Source organism: Chinchilla lanigera, unplaced genomic scaffold, assembly GCF_000276665.1.
Source record: "Chinchilla lanigera isolate Chin_1 unplaced genomic scaffold, ChiLan1.0 scaffold00033, whole genome shotgun sequence".
In the NCBI taxonomy this organism is placed as follows: domain Eukaryota; kingdom Metazoa; phylum Chordata; class Mammalia; order Rodentia; family Chinchillidae; genus Chinchilla; species Chinchilla lanigera.
In genome coordinates this window covers 9,485,517-9,509,407 of record NW_004955434.1, presented here as the reverse complement: position 1 = coordinate 9,509,407, position 23,891 = coordinate 9,485,517, and the positions used below count along the sequence as shown (strand labels likewise).

The 23,891-nt window shown below is 39.3% G+C and overlaps 1 protein-coding gene across 5 annotated transcripts; it reads right to left on the bottom strand.

Annotated features, from left to right (window-relative positions):
* Positions 1-1,041: 1,041 nt before the first annotated feature.
* Positions 1,042-22,099, bottom strand: Cd274 (CD274 molecule). Of its 5 annotated transcripts, none has more exons than XM_013516371.1 (7): positions 21,723-22,099; positions 16,251-16,316; positions 15,049-15,390; positions 8,705-8,989; positions 6,283-6,390; positions 4,498-4,557; positions 1,042-3,569 (listed from the first exon to the last, which is right to left on the bottom strand). In XM_013516371.1, the coding sequence occupies exons 1-7, from the start codon at positions 21,805-21,807 to the stop codon at positions 3,523-3,525; spliced, it is 993 nt and encodes a 330-aa protein (XP_013371825.1). In that variant the 5' UTR covers positions 21,808-22,099; the 3' UTR covers positions 1,042-3,522. The 5 variants fall into 5 exon arrangements, with proteins under 5 accessions (XP_013371825.1, XP_013371827.1, XP_013371826.1 ...); XM_013516373.1 differs by having other exon boundaries at positions 21,876-22,098; XM_013516372.1 differs by having other exon boundaries at positions 1,042-3,522; positions 21,723-22,096.
* Positions 22,100-23,891: the final 1,792 nt, after the last annotated feature.

Genomic DNA, 23,891 nt, shown 5'->3' with positions numbered 1-23,891 from the left:
GATCACAGAATTCCAGCTGGAACTATGACCACCAAAGCCAGTCGGGAAGACTGGTTCTGTGTTCCTCCTTGATTGGAAAGGCGAGATATCTTCATGCACAGCGCCTGTTTTATTGCTTTGATTCCCCACGGTCTGGCATAAACAGTATATTATTATTATTATTATTTATTATTACAAAGAAACTGATATTCTTCCTTTAAAACCAGCCTGGGCATATATTATTAGAAATAGCCATCATCCTTTCAGAGTATCTGATTTTGAGAAATGATCAAAAGTTTCTCTAACAAAGGAGAGATGGTAGGAAACATAAAAGCAGACCTCCTTGGAAGTGGGGAAGGGGATCAGGAGAAGAGAGGAGGTAGGGTAGGGAGAGAGCCAAAAAGCTCAAAATGATCCAAATATGCTACATCCGTAGACCAACCCTGCAAGTGAACATGTGTATTATTGCAAATGTAACTAATGAAATATAAAAAAAGAATGGAGATAATGAAAAAAACTCTTTAAATTGAATTTGGGGCAGGGAATAGAGCTCCATGGTGCATTAACTGCCTGGTAAGCACAAGGTCCTGAGTTTGATTCCCAGTGCCAAAAAAATAAATGATAATAAATAAATAAGTAAACAAATAAATAAGTAAACAAATAAATAGAATTTGATGACTATGTAGTCAAGCCAGACACAGTAAAAGATCTACACTTTCTTGAATGATAAGTACTGTCATGTTTGTTTTAAAACCACAGATTTTCTTAGGGTCCCACCCAGCCCTTAGGCCTTAATCCTCAATTTGACTTAGTTCTAGGTTTTCACTTCCCTTTCAGACACTGAAAGCTGAAGTCCATCCCATTTAATAGGCTTGCACATCCACGGTCACAGATGGCAGCAGGGTGCTCTCTTACAGGAAAGCCCCTTTGCTTCCCTTCTCTCGACTTCCACTCCTTCTCTCCTACCTTTGCTTCTACAGATCTTCGCTATAGATGACAGAATTTTTACTCTTTTCTTGGTACTGTCCTAGAATGTGTAAGAGAATAAAACTTTTCCATAGATTATTTTTTAAAACATAAATAAGTTCTTTTTATTCTCATCAGGCAGGATTGAAAAGTATGCCGTGTAAACATAAAGGTTATGAAAAAAAATAACTAGGAAGAGGGCTACAGATATTCCAAGTAACTCTCCACTGGGAGGTTACACTGGGAGTGGTTTTATAAAACACAGAAAAAATAAGAAAATGGACACTCAAGTGTATTGAGGAGCAAAATAAATAAGTATATTTTATAAAATTAACACAAACGGTGACAAATACAGAATTACGTATCATCTCTGCTTACATCATTTACAATGAAACACAAGACAAAGGGGGTAAAGTGCCTTTCAAATCCAATACCGTGGAAAGTATTGCGACTTAGGAATCCAGGGAGCATGTGTTCTTGCTCAGCCAGTCACAAATTGTTACATAAATAAATACATATGAGCAGATAACACAAGGAGTTCTGCCGGCAATTCTGTTTCTTCAAGCTTGATGTGTGGCAAAACAAAGAAGATGCAAACAAATGACCAAAAGAGAAAGAAAATTCTGGGACTTCCTAAGAGGACATCTGAACCAAAAAGTCTCTGGAAAACAGTGTCTTGGGAGGACCCGGTAGTGATGAGAGCCAGTGGTGTTCAAGGGTTCAAGCAGAGATAATGAACCTTTTCCGGAACAGATGAGGATCCGGTGCATCCAGAAGTCAAAGTGTACTATTAAAATCTCCAGAAAGAATATGTAATTACGCAAGTGCAGCAGCAAAGTGGAGTTTGTACTCAAGAGAAAACATAGAAAGGTTCCAGAGATGCTTCTCCATGCAGCATTAGCAATAAGGCTGCCAACAGTACTGGACTGATTCACTCTACCCTGGGCAACCCAGGGGTCTTCTTTAGAAAAAACACAAAATAGTTTAAATCCAGTCAGTCAGAGAGCAAGCACTTCACAGTGCTATCTGTCCAAAGCTATATGTAGCAGACACAGCGCATGCAGCAAATCATATGAAAGATACTAAGAGGCTGTGGGGAAGACCATCTAGAAATGACATGACACAGTTTCTGACTTCTGGGAACCTCAAGTATGTTCCAGTTGCTACACAGAAAATAATATATTAAGTAAAAATAGCAAAATGTATAGTAAGTACATAACTTCTTACCACTGAGAAAAAATTTTAAATGTACTTCTAACATACATTCTCAGACAGAGACTATCTTTAGAAATACATGGACAATAGGCAACATCTGTCACTCATGGAGAGGAAAAACAGATAACTAGGAGAATGGACTGGAATTGTTTTTCTATCAGACCATTTGAATTTTGAATCATGGGAGCGTTTAAATTCAACACTGAACAGCATTTAGATAAGAAAAAAGAAAAAAGGGATTCCTAAACCTTAACAGATATTGTTTAGAAAAACATCAGCTCGAATGCCAAAGACAAATAAATCTTTGTAAACATAATGCTAGCAAGGAATTCAAGAGTTATTTTCCAGTTATTTTAAATACTGATTTCTCATACACTAAAGTTGCTTTGATTATGAACACGTTTAAGTACACTCCACTGAGACTGTGTCTTGCTTGCATGTATGGACTCATTGCCTGGCATGGCGCAAGGCATCCGCTGCATGCAGACACTTAAATGCTTTTTGAATGAACACATTTCTGAAAGTAGAGCCATCAATTGCACTCTAAAAGGACAGCAGTAAGTTTTAGAAATCTGAGAGCTGTTGGTCCCTGCTGTGGTCAAGTTACGTAAGCTCTCTGCCTCCTCCACTATTAAATGAGTATAGTAATAGGGGTTACAGGACAGGGTTGTGACGGAGATGAAGTGAGATTACGTGAATAAGGTATCACACAGTCGTAAAGCTGATATTTATGTGACCCTGACACTGTAACAGTCCTTTGAAGTCTGACGGTAAGATTATTCAAGTCACCCCAGCTAGTGAGTTGGTTAAATAAGGTAAAAGTCGTACAATCCAATGCTTCCTTACAGAGGATACTAAGCACCTCACAAATAGTAACTTTTACCAAACACAGACAAGCACTTAAGCAGCAGAATTTTAACACCTACTATCTCTTCGAAAGGAATAACTCACCACAGTACTCACATGACAAGAAGATGCTACAGACTCAAAATAAATAGAAACAACTCGTACGAAGCACTGTTGCAGTCCTGGGGCTGAGTGGAGGCAAGGGGCACTTCTGCGAGAGCTGACCATTAATCAGGGATTCTCAACCCGCTCCTCGTTCGGACATGTCTTTTGTCTCTTTTTTGTCTTTCAGTTATTGAAGTATCAAGATTTCCTTCCAGGCTCCCCTCTGTACTCCGTCCTTCTTCGTCTTTCTCCTCTTCTTTTCCCAGCTTCCATTTTCAGTGCCTGGACCTTTAAATTCCAACATCCCCTGCATCCCATGGGCCCTTTCTTTGCTGAATTCCCAAACCACAGGCTGAGAATCCCTGCTTGAAGATCACAAGTTTCAGAGCTGGTTACGTCTCCTCAAACTGTCTATCTGGAGAGTGACAAAAGTATATTAATATCATGGGTGGGTGGGCCTGGAAAAAAAAATAACAAGCAACCTAAGAAAAGAAAAGCTCATATTTTCTAGACCATATAATAAGTTTGCAATAAGAGAAAGAGGCACATTACATTTATGACCAATTGCCCTTACATGATAAAAATGACTAACCATTCTGGTTTACCTAGGAATGTACTGGTTTTAAAACTGAATGATGAGCTGGTCATGGTAGCGGAGGCCTGTAATCCCAGCACTCAGGAGGCTGAGGCAGGAGGATTGCTGCAAGTTTCGAGGCCAGCCTGGGCTACATCGTGAGTTTAGGATCAGCCTGAACTACAAAATGAGACTTTGTCTCAAGAAAATGCCCAAAAAATAAAACATAAAAAAAAAAAAAACAAACAATGTTGTCCTGAGAAACCCCTCAGTCCTGAACAACTGTGATGATGAACCTTTCAGAGACCAAGCGCCAAACTGCAACCCAAAACCCACTAGTTTCTCTGCTATAAAATGGAAATGATTCTAATATTTGTCATCGATTGTTTGATTGTTGTTGGTGGTGGTGGGGGTTAAATGAGATGCTTCATACCATGCATAAAAATAGTAAACAGTGCCTGACAGACAACACTGCAGAATTAATTATCCACCGGCCTCAGTCAGGGTGGTCCAGTTACACGGAGATATTGGGATGGAGGGCAACAGAAGCTTCCTTAGCAAAGAGAAGCTGCCCCGTCCCCGGCCCCCTTTCCCCTCCTTTCTCCACAAAGCTGTTCGCCGTTGTTTGCTCTGGAGGGCCATCTCTGAATCTCCTCAGCCTGTGGCGGGAGTTCTTAGAGTTGTAAGGCAAAGGCGAGCCAGCAGTTCTGGCCTCTAAAGCGAGGGAAGGCTGAAATGGATAGATTTCCTTGTTCTCTCTTTAGCTTTTTGTTTCCTTCCTTCATCTTCCCAGGCCCTTCTGATGGTCTTACCGTTTTGTTTCTGTGAGTGCCTTTCTCGGATGCTGCATTTCTCCACATCTATCATGCTCACTAAAGAAAAGAAATCATTTTTAATTTCCATATTGTACAACTCTACATCCCACACCGTGACCGGAGCTCAAATTCCAAATTCCAGTGAAACATTTTTAATCTCCTGGGAAGTTTCATGAATTTCTTTATTCCAGGGTCCCAACCCCTAACATTAATTAACTCAACAGTTTAGGACACAAATTCTTGCTCTTAGATTTTCTTTTTATTTTTCTTTCCTTCTTTCAGAGATAGAAAGTGCCACATTGCAAGGTACTTTATTACCTGTTGATTTTCTCCCTCCTAGTCCCTTTGTAGTACTGGAGACTGAATCTAGAACCTCACAAATACTAGGCAAGGGCTCCACCACTGAGCTACATTCCCCAGATTTTTATAATTTTTTTGAGAAAGGTTCTGGCAGACCTTGAACATTCCATCAGTCTGCTAAGCCACTGGGGTTACAGGTACGTGCTGCCTGTTCTCTGGCTATCTGATGGTTTTCTAGCCATTCCTAGCCAACTGATCTTTTTTCCCCAGGAAGATATTCACAGTGCAATTTAGCAACAATCATTTCCTTGAGGAAATCCCCTCCACCCTGGAATCTGCCTGTCATTGAAACCTGATTTTCAAATCCTGGCTATCTCAGTTTATCTAAGGACTATTCTTTGGAAACCACTGATTCCTACCCATTCTGATCACTTTTCCATATCCGTCCACAGATCAACCTCTTGCAGGGGATTGTGGAGAATTCCTCAAAAACTACAGGAATTCCCTTCCATATCCTACTTCCTTATTTGACACCAACATTTCTTTATGAAGACCATCACTGGAACTCTTAACACACATATTAATGTATTGGGGAAAAGGTTTTCTCTGAATCATCTTGAAATAGGAAGAAATTATTTGAATATACTTATTTGCCTCGATTTTAATTGTTCCCATGGGTAAGGAGAGAAATAAACACATATAAACTATTTCCAAAATTATTTAACATCTGCCTCCAGAAATCTTGCAAAATATTCTATGGTAAAAATAGCATAGCTCTAGAGACGGAACTATTTTGATTAGTTAGGGCACCTAGGGACTAGCTCAATATAAAGCTGCAACTAATGAAAGACTCAGATTCAACTGAAACCAGCAGGCACTACAGTGCTTTCACTTTTGTAAATCTTGGTTATTTGCATGGTGGACAGAAGTTGTGTGTCACCGTGTCTTCTTCAACCTCCAGACAGACTGTTTCTCCCAGTGCTCATGGTTGTACCTCTGATCTTCACCCAGCAATCCCACCAACCCCACTCGGCTTCCTTACGATTGCTAATGAATACTGGGATTTCTCTGTGCCACTTTGCAAGACTAAATCAGCTTCCTTGCAGCCATTGTCCAACTCTCACTCCTCAGAAATTCTACTACAAGTGTTCAGTGCCACCTTCCAATGTGGGCAACACTGTACAATGACAAAATGAGCAGGGCTGAAAGAAGAAATGCACATGGTCTCACGCAGCGGCACAACTAAAATTCACTTTGCATAACTGAAAGTGGGCCCTGAAAGGGAAAACTAACAGGAAGCAGCCTAAGCCAGTGTTTCCCAACTGAATGTTGAGTAGGACGCTTCCTTCGATGTGGGGGCTGTCCTACATATGGCAAGATATTTAGAACTTCTGGTTCTGCCTACTAAGTGCTATCGTGATAACAATAGCCTCTTCACACTTCCACGCATCCCAGTGAAAACCATGGTAATGAAGGAGATACCATCTTTCCTCAGGTAGAATAGGAGCAGTGCCACAACAAAGAACAACGGGATGATCCCTATTGTCACAAGATGATGCCTCTTATTTGTTGGGAGTACAGTGGGTGATTCTGAAAAACAAAAACAAAACAAAACTGACTTAAGATAAAATCTTCATAGGAAGTGCCAGGAAAATAACCATCCCAGAAGTTTAACTTAGTTTAATTTCAGATTAACTTTCTTACGCAGTAAAAGTTCCTGGCCAGTGAGTGGCCCAAATGATGAGATAGCTCTAGTAACATGAGAGCAGCATGAGATAGAAGCCATGACGAAGAAGCCCAGGCTTTGGACAGAGAGACCTGTGGTGGAAACCAGCTTACCAAATGGAAATTCTAAGAAATTTATCTGGCTAAGGTTTGTAAAGTGCTTAGCATGGTACCATAGGAGTGTCTGCTCAGTACTAAATGGTGGCCTTAATTATGTCATTTTCTCTTGCTTTTTTTTTTTGTTTGTTTGTTTGCTTGATTGATTGAGACTAGGTATGTAGTTCAGGCTGGCCTTGAACTCACTGTGTAGCACAGGTTGACCTCGAACACATGGTGATCCTCCTGCCTTAGTTTCCCAAGTGCTGGGATTATAAGCATGGGCCACCATGCCTGGCTTGACTCTTGTTTTAATACGGAAGCTGGCACCCTACTGGATGTGACAAGAATGGCTCACTGTAGAACTTGGGCGACACTGTTACAGAGCTTCCACCTCTCATATGTGTGGCCACAAGTAGAGAAGCTGCTTGTTATACTGCTCTGAAATTTGAATATCCCTGGACTTCTTATGATTGGTTTCACTCACCAACCCCTATCTGCACCCCATGCAGGAACAGGGAGTCCCACGCTTGGGGAATGCAGACTCCCGCCTCATGTCAGTTCCTGCTTGGCCCGAGCTGCCAGCTGAGACCCATAGTCCCTAACTACCTAGTTCAAGCTTTAAAGCCACGGTGCCAGCCAGCCTTTGTCTAGTAGCTTGTAGTATACAACTCCTGTTCATCTCTATTGTACTTAAGTCTCACAATAACTTTATGGGTTGGGCACACCAGGTAGTCCAAACAAACCCCAGGTGACAGCTGAGAAAACAGACTCAGGGCAGTTAAATGAGTTATTTCAAGTGGCTCCACAAATGAGCCATCAGAAATCAGCTCTGAAATGTCAGAAATTCACTACTATAGCTCTTAAGGAAGGCCAATCGCATTCTGTTTTCTAAACTTTTTTTGCTCTTTTTGTTTACAAGAACATTTGAGGTTTTTTTTTATATTGGCTGGCTTTTCTATTTAAGTTTTCATGTGTTTTCTCTGAAGTACTTGGGGTTTTTCTGTCAATGTCTATTAGGGGAGGTGGTAAGAACTGCTTCAGGAACAGCTTTGGCTTTCTATTAAACCACTTCACTTACTTAAATAGTCTGAGTCTCTTAGCAATCTTTGCCTCCCGTCCTACCTCCTTCTGTAAGGTAGTGAGACTGAAAAGAGTTGAATTTGTGCTGACAAGGGTCTCAGGCCATTTCCATACATTGTAGCTCATTTTATCCCCACAGTAACCTGGACTGAGACGTTATACCCTCCTAGGGAAAGTGAAACACACAGAAGTCTAAGAATTTGCCTAAGCAGTGACGGTGAACCTTGTAGAGCTTTCAGTGACACAAACAGCCCGCTGCAGCACACATCCCATAGGTCCCCGCCGCTGGCCTAGGGACACCAAGCCTCACATTCTGCGCAGTAAGCCACTGTCTTGAATTGAATATTCCTTGGGAGAAGTACATGGGGAGAAATCATTACTCCTATGTGGTTCAGAGACAGAAAGGTACATTCCATTTGCTTCCTGCCATTGAAAACCTGGAGAAGGTAGCAGCTCTGGTTTACTAGGGTTTGGATCCTGAAACTTGGTCTGAGTTGAGTATGGGTATTCTTTCAAATGCACACACACACACACACACACATACGCACACACCAGCTGAGCATTTCCTGCATGAAACTGGATTGCCTATTTCCTTATTTCTTACCTGCTTTCTGGAGATTGTGAGCTGTGTCTTATCTTTTTATGAATATCTCATGTCTATATATTGCCTGGCATGTAGTGAATATTCAGTAAACATCTGCTTACTATTTATTAAGTAGCAACGTGACCTGGATGGATGGAGGTGAGGAAACAGCATGCATTTTTCTTTTTTTTTTTTGGTTTTTCTCCGGTACCAGGAACCGAACTCACGACCTTGCGCTTGCCAGGCAGGCGCTTTGCCGCTGAGCTAAATCCCCAGTCCCGCATGCATTTTTAAGCATAGTGTTACTCACTTACTCATGTATTCAATCATCTCTGCATAACTGGGATGAGCAGACATTGTGCTAAGTAGCAGGTGACAGCATTAGGCATATTTTAATTGACACAGTGAAAATGTTACCTGGGATGATCAACTCAGCTGTATAGTTTTCCCCAGAACCTAATCTCCGAAAAGTACAGTAGAAAATCTCATTAGCTGTTGCGTTGATTCTCAGCGTGCTGGTTGCATTGAAAAATTTCTCCTCCCTCTGGGACTTGGTGACGATGGTGTTGCCACTTAGGATTTGCTGGTCACTGCTTGTCCAGATGACTTCAGCTTCAGGGTAACCCTCAGCCTGACACGTTAATTCATATTCAGAGGTGACTGGATCCACGGAAATTCTCTGGTTGATTTTGCGATATGGGGCTAGGTGATGAGCAGAAAGAAGCCAGGCGTTTCTCTTAGCATAGAACTAGACTTGTAGAGTGGCGCTATCCATATTATAAAGAATATTAATGCAGGCTGGTTCTCAGAGAAACAAGCTTACTATTCAGTGTCCACAGCAGTGGGCACTCCTGTTCGTCTTCCTCAACTTTTTTGCTCAAACTTGGGCCCACTTTGTGCCTAAAGGAACAACTACCTTGCTGTAAAAATCATGTTGGTTTAGCACTCTGGGATGCTGAGGCAGGAGGATCCCAAATTCAAGCCTAGCCTGGGCAACTTGGCAAATTAAGCAAGACCCTGTCTCAAAATGAAAGATAAAAAAGGGCTGGGGATGTAGATTAGTGGGAAGTTCAATCCTCAATATTAAAAAAGCAAAAACCCCCACAACATGTTGGTGTGTTTATTAGGTTCAAACTACATGCCTAGGTTAATTTAAAATAAATTTTCATTTTAGTATTCTTTCTATCCACATATAAAATGTCTATTCAAGTCTTTGTATATTTCTCAGTAAAGTGCAAAAGTTTTCACCCAGGATCCCATTTCTTCATAAACTCATTCTCAAATATTTTCCTTTTGTTGTCATAAAGCTGTCTTTATAAACACGAACCTTTCTAGCTGGAGAGCACTGTTTTCTTAGACTTTACTCAATCACCTGATTTTGACGTGTCATTTGCTTTTTCAACTTTACGTCAATGATCAGAAATTAGATAGAAAGTATTTTCTATGTCATTTGTAAAAATGAATACATGTTTCTAGTGATACTTTTAAAAGTTTAAATATACTTTTAAATTTTAGGATAGTTTTAGATTTACAAAAATGTTGCAAAAATATTACCATTGCTGTATATTCCTTACCCAGTTCCCCTTGCTATTCACATCTTATATTATCACAGTGCAGTCATTATAATAAAGGCACCAACATTAGTACCTTACTATTAAGTAAACTCCATAATTTATCCAGCCAATCATTTTTTGCTTTATGTGCTCCTTCTGTTCTATAAAATTTGATGAACTTTTAGATAATTGGTTTAGGACCCCTTTACGACTAACAGATCCCGTTTTCTGACTATTCTAGTAGATTGTTTAATGTACATAGGTAGCATAAGATCTTGTTCATGTTTACTAATTACAAAAACCTTAACCTGATTGTATTCTTCTGCCATAATCATTATTTTACTACTAAAACTTTAGTGAGTCACTAATGGTCAGAGTGTTAGTTCTCCATTTCTTTACCAGGACATAATAAAAACTTCATGACATAATATTTTCACAAAGGTTTAACACAAAGCAGTTAGGATAAGACAAAACTGAAAAAATAGTGATGCAATATTTTGGTGCTCTTAAATTAAGGAAACTACCACCAAGGAAATCTATAATATAATTATGATTTCAAAACACACAAATAATAGTTTTTGAGTATTTAAATTCTCAGTCTTATATCTGTCATGTTTAACAATCATTTAAAATTGGAAATTATGATTGTACTTATGAAATAAACACTTCAGGAAATAATACTAGCATAATAGGGTCTCATTCACTTAGCATACAACTTGATTTCTGGGTGATTAAAATTTAAGACCTGAAAAATGACTGTTAATGGTAAAATGTTAGGGGTAAAATATTTGTTTTCTTACCCCTCTGTTACCATTTTAAATGACAGATTATGAAAGGAGGGGGCTGTTAGGAGTCAGGAGCTTGCTGCTTCACATGGAGGAGCACATATAAATACATTACATCTCTAAGGCCAACGAAAGAATGGACGCTTCCAGAAGAACTGACTAAATATCCACTACATTAATTTCTGGAGTGGAGCACATAAATGAAGGCACAGCAAGAAAACATCAGAATTTCCACTTACATGCATTTTTATTGTATCAGTGAAATATGTAAGCCTCCTAAGTTTTGCTAGCTGCTGTTGGGGCCCGCTCTGCCATGTGAGCATCTTACAGAAGGAGAGGGATTGTACAATATCAAAGAGAGGATGGATCTTATTTGCTTTTAACTAAATGAACTGCATAAAATGACTTAATTAAAGAGCATGCCACCAAGAAACTGAGAATTGAAGATAATATTAACAGTTCAAACAGCAATTAAAGGGTAATGTCAGGAACAAATTTTTATCAGCCACTTTATGAGGTTAAAATCAATAAGCACTTAATTGGACCTGATCAAGTATTCACTAAAATCTCTTAAGATTATTAAAACTATCTACTTTTGTTACTGATGATTTTCAAGCTATATTATGCCTTAACATATTATCTGATGATAGGGAAGCACCACAAGTAGGAAGACATCAAAATATTATTTGTTAAATTTTATTTCATCCTTTAAAATGTTTACTTTTATATTTTTAGAATCCATAATTTTAGATTTACCCACATGAAATTGGTGATAGTTAACCTCTTTTGCCCCTCAAAAATCAAAACTTGCTATGATACAATGTATATATTAGTACAAATTATATTCTTTATAATTTACACAAACACACTAGCCCTTCGGGTGGGGTGGGTAATCAAAACTTTTTGCAGACCGCTGGTCTATTAGATCTAGAGCACTATACTAATGTTGGTTAATCAAGACCAAAAAAGCTCAAGATCATTTCTAAGACATTACACACTTGATACACACTGCAGAAGGACAAAGATAGGCAGCGAAATGTGGATATGAGGGTCACAGGGTTTAGAACCAGACAGCACTTAAGATTTGGTTTCACCACTTATAAGCTAGGTAGACTTGAGCAAATTGATTAATTTCTTTGGACCTCAGTTTCCTAATCCTTGAAATGGGCAGAATAATGCTGATGGCTCACTAATGGATCCATTGAAAGATACATTCCAATTTCAGCAAAGCAAGGTGACACATGCTTTTAATCCCAGCACATGGTAGGCTGAGGCAGGAGGATCACCATGAGTTCAAGGCCAACCTGGGCTACATAGTGAGTTCAAGGCCAGCCTGAACTACATAGTGAGCCCCTGGCTCAAAAATCCACCCCCTAAAAAAATAAAGAAAAGATAGGTGCATTCTGATTTTAGATATAGTAAAGTGAAAAAAATATTAATTTTAGTCATAATGCAGTACCTACCCCACAGAATCATACTGAGGATTAAATGAGTTAGAATAACAAAAAGCTTAGCACTGGGCTTAGTACACAATGAGTGCTACATAAGTTTTAATTACTATGACTACCACCACCACCACCACAACTCATACCTGAGCTGTTGCTCTTACTGCTACTGCTGAAGTATACTTTCATGATACTCTGAAGAAGGTACTACAGTTTCTGATGAATGGCCTTGGAAATAAATTTTCACATATTAAAACTTGCTCGTGTTTCAAAAATTTCGGGCTAAGCTACTGGAGGAAATCAATCATCCACTCAAAAAATACTGTGTGCTCTTGTCAAGCTGCGCTTACTATATGTCTACTCCTGGGATATAACAATGAATATAACTATATCTCTCCCCTTGCAGAGTTCATGTTCTAGAAGAAGAAGAAGAAAGAAAGAAGGAAAAAGGCCCAGTTATACATCCTACATAACAGTGATAGATGCTAAAGGGAACCATTAAGCAGGGCTGGGGAATCCGGGGGCAAGAAGAGGTAGGGGAACGATAACGGTTAATCTTTGGCCCATATGACTGAATAGATTTATCAAGATAGCTATCTACCATTTTTATCCTTTCAGCTGCCTAATCCCATTGAGGCCCTGAAGTTGTGAAACAAACATTTCACTTTATAGGATATTAAATTCAATTTTCCATTGAAATTCAGACGCTGAGAATCTGGTATTTAAATGAACAAACATGAAAGGTGTGATAATACTCAAAGTGATAACTGAGTTAACCCAGAACCAAACCCTTTAAAGTTTCAGTTTTGAAATGCTTCACCTTTAAAACCCCACTGAGTAAACTCCCTGTGGGGAAGTGTGTCACCACATATTTGCAGTGATGGGAAGAGAAGCCCAGAAACATTACTGTGAAATAATTTGCATACGGAGGTGACTCAGGAGCCCTAGTGCCTTGGGGCGCAGTGCTTCCGCACACAGCCACCAAGTTTCCACGGGGAGGTGGGGGCGCCACTTCTGTGCAAGCGCAGCCTGGCTGCTGCTTTGTTTTCAGCGCAGAAGGTGCAGACTCTTGGTTTAGCTCAACACAACCTCTCAAACCACTGAATGCAAATGACAAGATAGATTGGAAGTAGGATACCTGCTTAGCACAGTACTGTATTTTATAAGACAAAAGGGAATGGTCGAGTCTGTTCAGTCATCTTCTTTGACTCTTCCTTGAAAAGCCCATCAGGGCCAGATTTCCTATTATGTTGAAGAGATATTATGAAGCCAAGATAACCTGGTTTAATCCTTCCTCACTACGAAATACCCCCAAAGTAGTCACCTGAATGCTCCTAACAGGCTGAGCGGAGGTCGCTGGGAACAGCAACTTAAACTCTATGTTTTCTTCTTCCTTACTGCCAGGATTGTGTTCTTATTTTCCACACCCTACACCTAGCAATGCTGGCTGTTCACATGCTTAAGGCATGAAAATTTCTTTAAATGCCTTAGAACAAAATAAATACCTCATATTTGCTGATGAACTAAAGAAAAGCTGTGAACATAAACAACCCATCCTAAGCATGCTTTCATGAAAGTCATGAATGAAGAAACCTATGAAAAATATAGGAATTTTAAGTCTACTTTATAAGTGACGTTCTTCTTAACAATGGCAACTTAATTGAGTCAGCATCAGAGATCCAGTAACATACCATGAAAAGGATGCATTTCTCCTAATCTCTATATAATTTTATTTTTGTGTTTATAATTAGCAGCAGCCCTTCCTAAGAAATACAAACTTTTCTTACTTATATTACTGACCTTAAGACTGATGGTAGTAGTTAGCTCAGGAACAAAAGATCAAGGGGAGACCACTTAATTCTAGTAAATATTAAAAGGGCATCATAAAAACAAAAAAATCAGGGAGATCATCTCCAAGGTGTGACAGAAGGACTAGGTTACAGCTCAATATCAGGGAGAAATATCAAAAGTCTCTGGAAGGGGATTCCAAATAATAGGGACGTCATTATGGGAAGTATATGAACAGAAGATCCTTTAGGGGATTTCTGTACTTTGTAGGAGTTTGGATTAGGTACTCGCACCTGGGATCCCTTTAGCTCTCAATTCTGTGAAACTCCACAGTGAAAGCAGAGGTGGTCAGCAAAGGTGTTTTCCTTCCCTTAACCAGTACTAACCAAAAACTTTGAACTCAAGTGACCTGATGACATACTTGTGGGTCAGTATCCAGGAATTAACACTCATAGTTCCTCTTCAACACTCCAGGATAACACTGGTACTGATTCTTGCGATGAATATATGCCTGATGAACACAGCCTATGCCATCTCTGAGAAAGAGTGGTTTCTTCTACATTTAATGTGATCATTTTTGCCTGTATCAACTGACTGTAAGTCTTTCTGAACATGAACCTTATGATAGACTTTGTTTTTAACAGACTTATTTGGGGTTTGATACAGATAAGCTCAAAGGAAGGAAAATGTGTCAAACCTAATAGAATAAAAAATAGCACTTGAATAAAAAAATTCTAGAAGGACACATAAATTGCACTTACTATATTCATATCATGATGGTGACTGTAGGAGGGAAATCTTTGCGATTCATTTTATTCCCTTCCATAGTGTCTGAATTATTTGTAAATACATTTATTATTTCTATAATCACAAAAGGTTGAAACGTGGAATTTACTTTCTGGGAAAACTAAACATGGTGTAGTTTTTGGCTCTGGGTCTCCAGTGACTCTCACATAGGAAGTGCTCCAATGGCTGAGTGTGTGAGTGAATGCATGGATGAATGAGTGAATGCATGGATGAATGAGTGAATGCATGGATGAATGAGTGATGCATGGATGAATGAGGGAAGGAATGAATGGATAGGCTGCCGTTGTTCAGTTGGAAAGTCTGCATTTCTAAGAAGGAAAAGCTCCTAACACTTGATCTGTGACAGATAAAGCTCAAGCTTCTTTAGCTGTAACAGTTCTTACCATTGACTTTCAAAGTAATCCGCTTATAGTCAGCGCCACCATAACCGATCATGCAGCAGTAAACCCCTGCGTCCTGCAATTTCACATCTGTGATCAGAAGCGCAGCATTTCCCTTGAAGAGCTGGTCTTTGAGCAGCCAGGCCCTATGCCTGAAGCTGCTATGCTGAGCCTTGGAGTCTTCCTGTCCATGCACAAACTGAATGATTTGCTTATCCTCCTTTTCCCAGTAGACAACTAACGAAAGCAGGTCCAGCTGTTTTTGTACTTGGAAGTTGCATTCAATTGTCACATTGCTGCCATATTCTACGACATACTGGTCCTTGGGAACTGTGATAGTGAATGCTGAAAAGAAAGATGTCTAATTCTCAGAAGACACAAGATTCTTCAAAACATTTATAAAATGAGTATAGGATTTATAATCACTTTAACTGAAGAATTATAAGATAATTGCATTTAAGAACTTACTTCCCTAAAATACATATTTTATCCAGCATGCTTGAAACATATTTTGGGATAGTATAAGCTGGCCCTTGCATTAAAATAATAAAAGTAGCTAAACAAGTTGTCCTATAATTCATAAACATACATTTCTGTAAAAATACTATATGGTGATGCAGTATTTATAACCAGAAAGACTTCATTTCATGCAGACATTCCTGGAATGTCATTTGCCTGGATAAATATTTGCTTTCAACATAGTCTGGATGGTAGATTCTAACAGTCTTCCATTCGTACTGTCTTAAGGTTTTGATCAGTTCTCTTGCCAGAGGTCCACGGGTATGGCAATTTATGGAGAACCTCAGGATGTTGCCAAAATACTGCTATCCTGACAATTTCTATGTATACTGAAATTCTTAGCATATCTTCATCAGGAAAAGCAGGTCACAGAGCAATATGGATAGAATGATTCAGGCCTTGCTTAAAATAAACAGAAGTATATCTATGGGTCATTTTCCCAGAAATTTTCAGTAGTTTTCCCTGCAAAATAGGTAATGGGCTAATTCTATACTGTCTATGTTCTCTATATCTTTATACAGTGACACAGGTGATTTCCGAGAATGAAGGCATGTATGAAATAAAGAAGGAAAAATAGAATGTTCTGTAAGATCCATATCCATTTAAAATTATTATTATTTTAGTTTTAAAATTCATGATTAAAATATTCACAATATGGAATTGAATGAAAGGATTTGGTGTCTTACCATGCAGCAAATCATAGTAGGCTGTGAATATAAAGATGCCCAATATCCTCATCTTTCTGGAACGACCTAATTATGGGAAACACAAAAAGAAGATTGCTTTATTTGATAACTGAACACTCAGTATGACAGTATGAGACGTGATAGTCCTAATTGGAACAGTCTTGATAACCAGCTGATGACTGACTTGTAAGTGTGGAAACACAACGGGAAATTTCGAAGTTCAATACCTTCATTTCAGTCCAGAGCTATATAAAGTCAAAGGAAAAAACAGTTACTATGATAAGATGAAAATTTTAAAATTTAGTTAAAGGCCCTGAACAAAATTGTGGCATACATTCAAAATAAGCCAAGAAGAAAATACCTCACCCATATCCTCTTACCTATTTCATATTTTTCCTGCATTGTGACATATCTGGAGATCCAAACTTGCCATATGTGAAAATTCAAAGCAAGAGAATCTGACTTCTACTTCTCCTACCTATTGAAAGGTGCCCCCTTCCAACATACAACTATATACTTCCACCTTATATGTAACTGTTCAAGACCTCTACTTCACCACACCAAACTGACTGGTTCATTCTTCTCCCCCTTACTTATTCCAAATTATAGATCCTATTTTCTCAAGATTCTATTAGTAATGCAGGTGGGGTGGGGAAGATAGTGTCTCGTGGCCACTCTTTCAGTGGTATCTGCCTTTCTTTATTATCTCATCTTGCTTAAAATTTTACAAATTCTTTCATTCAGCAAACACTGAGCACCTCCCTGTGCCAGGCACTACTGTATTTCATAATCTGCAGATACAGCAGTGAGCAGAAAAGAAATATCATTCTGCTCCTGTACTTATATTCAAATAGCAAAGTAAAAAGATTTGTACTTTACTTCTGTCAATCTAAATATTTATTAACACATTTTCTCTCTTTTATGTTTGATAAGAAACTCAGTTTTCTGTTAGTGTTCCTCTAGCTCTTATACGCATACATAATTAATCAACATTATACATACATAAAACAGAAGAGTAATACTCCTAACATATAAATAGCTTCTAAAATCAAGAAAATTATATAATATATTATATTTATATAATATACATAATCCAAGAGCAAAATTCTAATATAAAGTTCATAGAATAAGGTATATACAACATAAACTAAATCCAACTAAATCCATATAAAATGAGCAAAAGTTCTAATATAAAGTTCACAGAATAAGGTATACAAATGAGAAGTAAACAAAGGAAAAGATGTTTAACATCGTAAAAAGTATATTTAAATTAGAAGGTATCATTTTTCACTTAATTAGCTTGACAAAAATTATGCTTCCTAATATCTAATATTTGTGAGGTTATGGACAAATAAGCTCTCCTGCCCATTAGCGGTAGGAATGTGAAATTGAATAACTCTTTCTTGAAGGGCAATTTGGTAACCTCTAATAAAATTTTTAATGTATATGTCATATGACTTTTCATTTCCACTCCTATAAATCTTCAAAATAAAAAAACAGATAGGTGTGGTGGTGCATGCCTGCAATCCCAGAACTCAACAGGCTGAGGCAGGAAGATCTCCACAAGTTTAAAACCATCCTGGGCTACATAGTGAACTAAAGGCCAGCCTAAACTACACAGCGAGACATTGTCTCAGAAACAAACCAATCAACCAACAAACAAAATGTACATATAGTAGTGTATGTACAGGGAGGACATTATTAATACTGTAATAGCTTCAAACCAGGAATACCCTAGATAGCTTAAATGATTAAATAAATTTTGGTATTTTCATATAATACTAGTAAGGAGAGATAAATAGATAGATAGATGATAGATAGATAGATTTGCAGAGATATAGAAAGTTACAGAGAGTATCTGAAGGAGAAATCTACTTTTGTTAAAAAATGTATGTGTGAAAAGCCGGGGGTGGCAGTGCATGCCTGTAACCCCAGCACTCGGGAGGCTGTGGCAGGAGGATTGTTGCAAGTTCAAGGCCAGCTTGGGCTACAAAGTGAGCTCGAGGCCAGCCGGAACTGCATAGTGAGAGCCTGTCTCAAAAAGACAACAACAAAAAAAAGTATGTGTGTATACGTGGTGTCTTTAGACATAGGAAATGTTCAAGATGTTGACAGTTACCCTAGGAATGAAGTGAGAGGAGGGACAAGGAGGCTTCCACTAGCCATAGTTTTTAAAAGAAAGACAAGAGAGAGAAAGAGAAATGATATTGTGAACAATTTCTTTGGTTTTTTCCTATGTCCAAGTTTTCAAGTGACTGAATGTTTTACTTTTACTATTAGACCAAAAAGGTAAAGGAATCATTTTACCTTGCCAAGCTGCAAACATTTTAACAGACCAAAGTGGCACAATGGAAGAACCCCAGATATGGAGTCCAAATATCTGCATTGCAGTAGAATGACATTAATTTATTATTATGGTTTTTCTCATATGAGTAATACAACCATATTAGAGACAAAGAGAAAAGAAGGAGAAAAATCACCCTCTACTCCACCACTCTCACTCAGGGAGCCTTTGGGAAAACTAAAAATGTATTACCTGGTAACTCTGTTTTCACTGTCAGATGGGTTTGGGTCAGGGGAGGGCTGCTGCTAACATCTAGCTGTAGAGGCCGGGGGTGTTGCCAAATACAGGACAGCGCACCCACAACAAAGACACACCTCACCTAAAATGTCAATAGTAGCAAGACTGAGAAACTCTAATTGCAAGCATTTCTATGAATATTTTTGTCATTTTTGCTATGAATCTTTTAAAAAGTGATTGTTATCTATGATGCATTGAGTATTTTTGTTTGTTTTTCAAGGCAGGGTTTCACTACGTAGTTCAGAGTTCTTATGACCTTGAACTTACTGTGTACCCCAGGCTGGCCTCAAACTTGAAGGAATCTGCCTGCCTCAGCCTCCTGAGTGCTGGGATTACTGTACAGGTATGAACCACCACACTGACTTTAGTACCCATTTTGAGTTTAAGATTATGACATAAATATTTTTCATTTTGCTGCATGATATTCCTAAGCATCTTATAGTCCTGTAATACTTAATTCCTTTATTGCTAGATTGTTTACAATTTTTTAAGATTGTAAGTATTTGTCTATTCAGTAAGTATTTATTGAATGCTTATTTTATGTTAGGCCCCAGGCTAGATCCTAAAGGTAAATTTCTCCAAACAGAAATTGCTGATCAAGGGTAAAGAATATTTTCATGACTCTTGACACATGCTGAAAATTGGCACCATTATATAATTTCTCCACCCAGTGCTGGTTGTGTTTCCTTTTTTTTCTAATGTGAGTATTAAGAAGTACAACTTGACTTTTTCATGTATTTGCTTATTGTTTAATTCTTTGGGAATTATCTGATCACTTCTTTTGTCTGTTTTCTTATCAATCTGTATGAACTCTTTGTGTTAAAAGAAAAAGACATATACAAAAAGGTAAAATAAACTAAGGGAAGCCCAGTACAACACTATGGAACTGACACTACCTCTCAGTCTTCCCAGGGCAGGATAGTTAGGAGGAAGAGGTAGAGATGCAATGAGCCGTAGCCCTGTTACCGGTGGTAGGTAGATAATTCTTACTTCTTTCCCCTGCATCTACCCTATAGATAGGGAGTAAGGATGCCATTCGGGCCTGTGAGGACACAAAGGTTGCTGAAAAGGGACTGCAGCATCTGACTGTCCTTTCTTTGGGTCAGTTGATTATACTTTAATTATGAAATATTAATGTGGTATTATAAATGAAAACACACTTATCAGGTAGAAAACTTAAGATACCCCTAGTCCCAAGTAGAGCTCCATTGAATAAAACAGAGGGAAATTAAATCCACTGATGGATTATATCTAATTTTGCCAATGTGTATGGCATACTTCGGTGCAGTTCTTATGGTTTAATGACTCTGGTTGAAAATATTAGTGTCATAAAGGTCTACCCCCTCCTCCACACTCTGTTCCCATGGAGTACTGTCAGCACTAGCAGGAGCGAACAAAAAAGGAAACTAGACCATGTAAATAACCACGGCCTTTGACTTCTAAGCCCCCCATGAGGCCAACTGGTCTACGAGAAAAACGCTGACTCCTTCAGGTGAGAAATGGTGACCTTGTGTGAATTCCCGGACAAAGACAAGAATGGACACTTTTGCAGAGCAATAAAGGGTGAGCTGGAGAAGACACGATGGCTCAGTCAGGGGGAAGTGGGTTTGTCCCTAGGGGAAGCCCAGTATAACGCTATGGAACCGACACCACTCAGTCTTCGCAGCGCAGGACAGTTAGGAGGAAGAGGTGAAGACGCAAGCTTCCTTTCTCAAGAGCAAGAGAGTTGATTTATTATTAAGCCTTTCCTACCTTTTCAGGCACTATCATACTTCACCAAACTCTGTGCCTAAGCTCTTTCCTCTCAGTCACACTGAGACACTGGTACATTTTCTACATGTGGCTTCAGTTCTTGCGTCTTCCTCAAAGATCACACTCACTAATGACTGTCACGTAGATTCCGTCTACCCTCCTCCATGGAAAAAGGCTAATTTCTCTTCAGTGTCATAGTATTTAAACTCCCGCCCTCTGTTGGCAACTATCTCTGTCAAGTAGTACATCATTTCTGGCAATTTTCAGTATTTCTCAAAAGGTCTTATAAATATTCAGACATTTTGACTAAGTAGTTACAATTCTGAGAGTTTTTTTGAAGGAAATAATTAGCAATGTCCCGGAGACATGTCCGTAACAATGTTTGGTGAACGGCTATAATAGTAAACCACTATAGATAATTATGTTCAGCAACAGTAGCTTAATTTCATTTGGTTGTTAAGGTTTTTAAACTGACAAGAATAGAAGGGCTGGGGGTGTGCTCAATGACACAACACATCTCTGGCAAGCTCAAAGTCCTGAGTTCGATTCCTGGTACCAAAAGAAATAAAAGAGCAGACACTACACTTGATTTTAGCCAAAAGGCTCAGAAGCATTGGTTATTAAAGTTTTAGAAGACTGTTTAACAGAAAAGCACCCACAGTATATTTTTTTCCGATGAAACAACAAGAAGGTAGACCAATGGGACTTTTACTCTTTGGGTTACAAGACAACCTCAAAGTGAGCCTTAATATAGACCAAGGTCTGTGTGTCTAAGAAAGTTTTAACAGTTTTATTCTTATGCTCTCACTCTCTGGAACTCCTTCAGGTGCTAGGAGGTGCTGCTGGAGCAAAACTCCTAGGCTTCAGAGTTCAGGAATTTAGGACCGGAAGGGACCTTTGGAGATGCCGCAGGTAGAATGACTTACTCAGAATTATATCGCTAATGAGCAGCTAAGGGTGAAGTAAGACCCGGGTGTCCAACATCCAGTCTAGGAATTTCAATCTCGACCCGGTTACCTACGTCTGGACCATCCTCACAAACACGCAGTCACAAAGAAGACTGACATTAAGGCAAACTAAGTCGCACTGCTCACAAGGCCAGATACACAGTACTGACAATTCTTAGGTCTTAACCCTACCGAGCAATCGTCCTCGCCCCGCGCGCGCTTTAACCACCTCGCTTCCCCTTTCCATCCTCCTCTCTCCATCCCAGAGAGCTTCCATCGCTGTCGTGCCAAGAGCCTGCCGGAGACTCAGCGCAGCGCGCCAGGCAGGAGAGGCACGCTCCCTACCTGCGGCCGCGGATTCTCCAGGTCAGCTCGGAGACGCTGATGCTGCGCCGGGGACTGCGAGGCCAGAGCGGCGAGTCCGCCCGCTAATTACCTCCCGGCGAAGGGGAGCCGCCCACTCTCTCCAAAGCGCCGCCTCTAGAAAAATCCAGCTAGGACCGGGCTTTTTCCTGAGGCTTTAGTTTTCAAGTTTAGAAACTGGAGGATTTCGCATTCTTTTGAATAAGTGTATGTAAAAACGAAACCAAAAGTTAAAACCAGCAGCCAGTTTTCCCGTAAGTCAGCTCTGCATCAAGAAGAGTCCCACATCAGGCAGGGTGGTGAATGCCTGCAATCCTAGGTACATACTATTTGAGAGGTTGACTGCGGCTGGATGTCAGGTCCAAAATTAACCTGGGTAACTGAGAAAGGACCTGACTCAAAAATAAAAAAGGAGGAGGATGTAGCTCAATGCTCCCTGAATTCGATCCCCAGTAACACACAAACACACTCCAAAGATTAAAACAAATTCACATCTGGTATGTTTTGAACAGAAGTCTAGCACAAACAAAACAACTGAAATTACAAGGATTTCAGATTTTGGTTTTACCTTCAGAATCCAGACACCTTAATAAATTCTGTCTTCAGGTTTTCCCCCTTTCTGATGACAGGCTTTTTAAGATCACAGAACATCCTGATACAAAGATGTAACTTGATACAACAATAAAAGTAAGCAACAGACCCCGATGGCTTTGGCTTTTATTCTAGAAAGTAGGTATTTGTGCATAATGAAAAATTTATTTTTAAATTGTGGATCTTGTAACTTCCCCAAAGTTCCTCGACATAATGAAACTTCGGTTGCGTTATCATTAAAAGAACTTCCCATCTTGAGCTTTACCTTTTAAGAATGCTCGGGATCCCTGCTAGACTGCCCTCCTTGGGATTTAGGGCGGGAGGATATAGTCTAGGTAATCATTAAGAGAGTCCTTCCGGGAAGTGGATCAGTAGGTGGGCCCATGCTGAAGCCACAGAGCTCACGCAGAACGCGGTGGCATAATTTACTCCACATTTCCACTGTTTGACTTCAAGGACCTTCCTTTCTTGTACCCGTAGGCTGAACTCTTCATCCTTTGCCTTTCCTACTTATTCACTGCAGCTGCATAAATGAGATGCCCATTGGCTTGGTTGTGGCATTTGCTTCCTAAGTAGGAATTTTCGTATTGTCGGCGAATCACGCATATTTATTTCTAACTTGGAAACTACTGAGATGACGCTGCCTTAAAGATCTAGTAGGGAGTGTGGAATTCTCCAGTGTGACACTGTAATTGACTTTGGAGGCCCATCCAAGAAACTCTGTCCTTCAAATCTCTTTTCAGAAGCCATAGTGGAATAGAACAATTTTACCAACTTTAGTGACTAATCTATACTAAAATATAGTTTTTATGTGGCATTCACATAGGCACATATGTGTGTTTGTGTATGCACTCACACGTATACCAACTATATGCAATACACCTGCTTATATTTTGTAATTAACTTTTCTTTTTCTAAACGTGAACATAGATTTCATGGTCTGCAAGTGTGGGCATGACGTTCTGCAAAAACTACCTCTAGAGTCATCTACCAGTAGGCAGCTGATTCATCGTGGTCAAACATCCTCCTAAGTCAGGATTAGGTCATGTCATATTAGATAGTGTCTATGATCATCATCCATGTGTCATTTTTAATATTGGAAGGGGCATGTTTTGTTTGTTTTGTTTTACAAAAGCATTGTTTAGGGGCTATGTAAATGGTCAAGTGGGGAGTCTGGAGGTGAATAAAATTTGCCTTTCTCTGAAGCTGATGGGAATTGGGGGTATTTACATAGTTTGCTGCTCTGTGATTTGCATAGTAGTACTCAGAAGGCCTTTGGTTCTTGGTCATCTCTCTCACCTGTTCCCACTCTTCAGCCATTTATTTCCCCGTGAAATTCATGGAGCTTCCTAATACACTGTTGCTATCCTCCAGTGGGAAAAAGGAAAATTATCTTTCATCACGTCA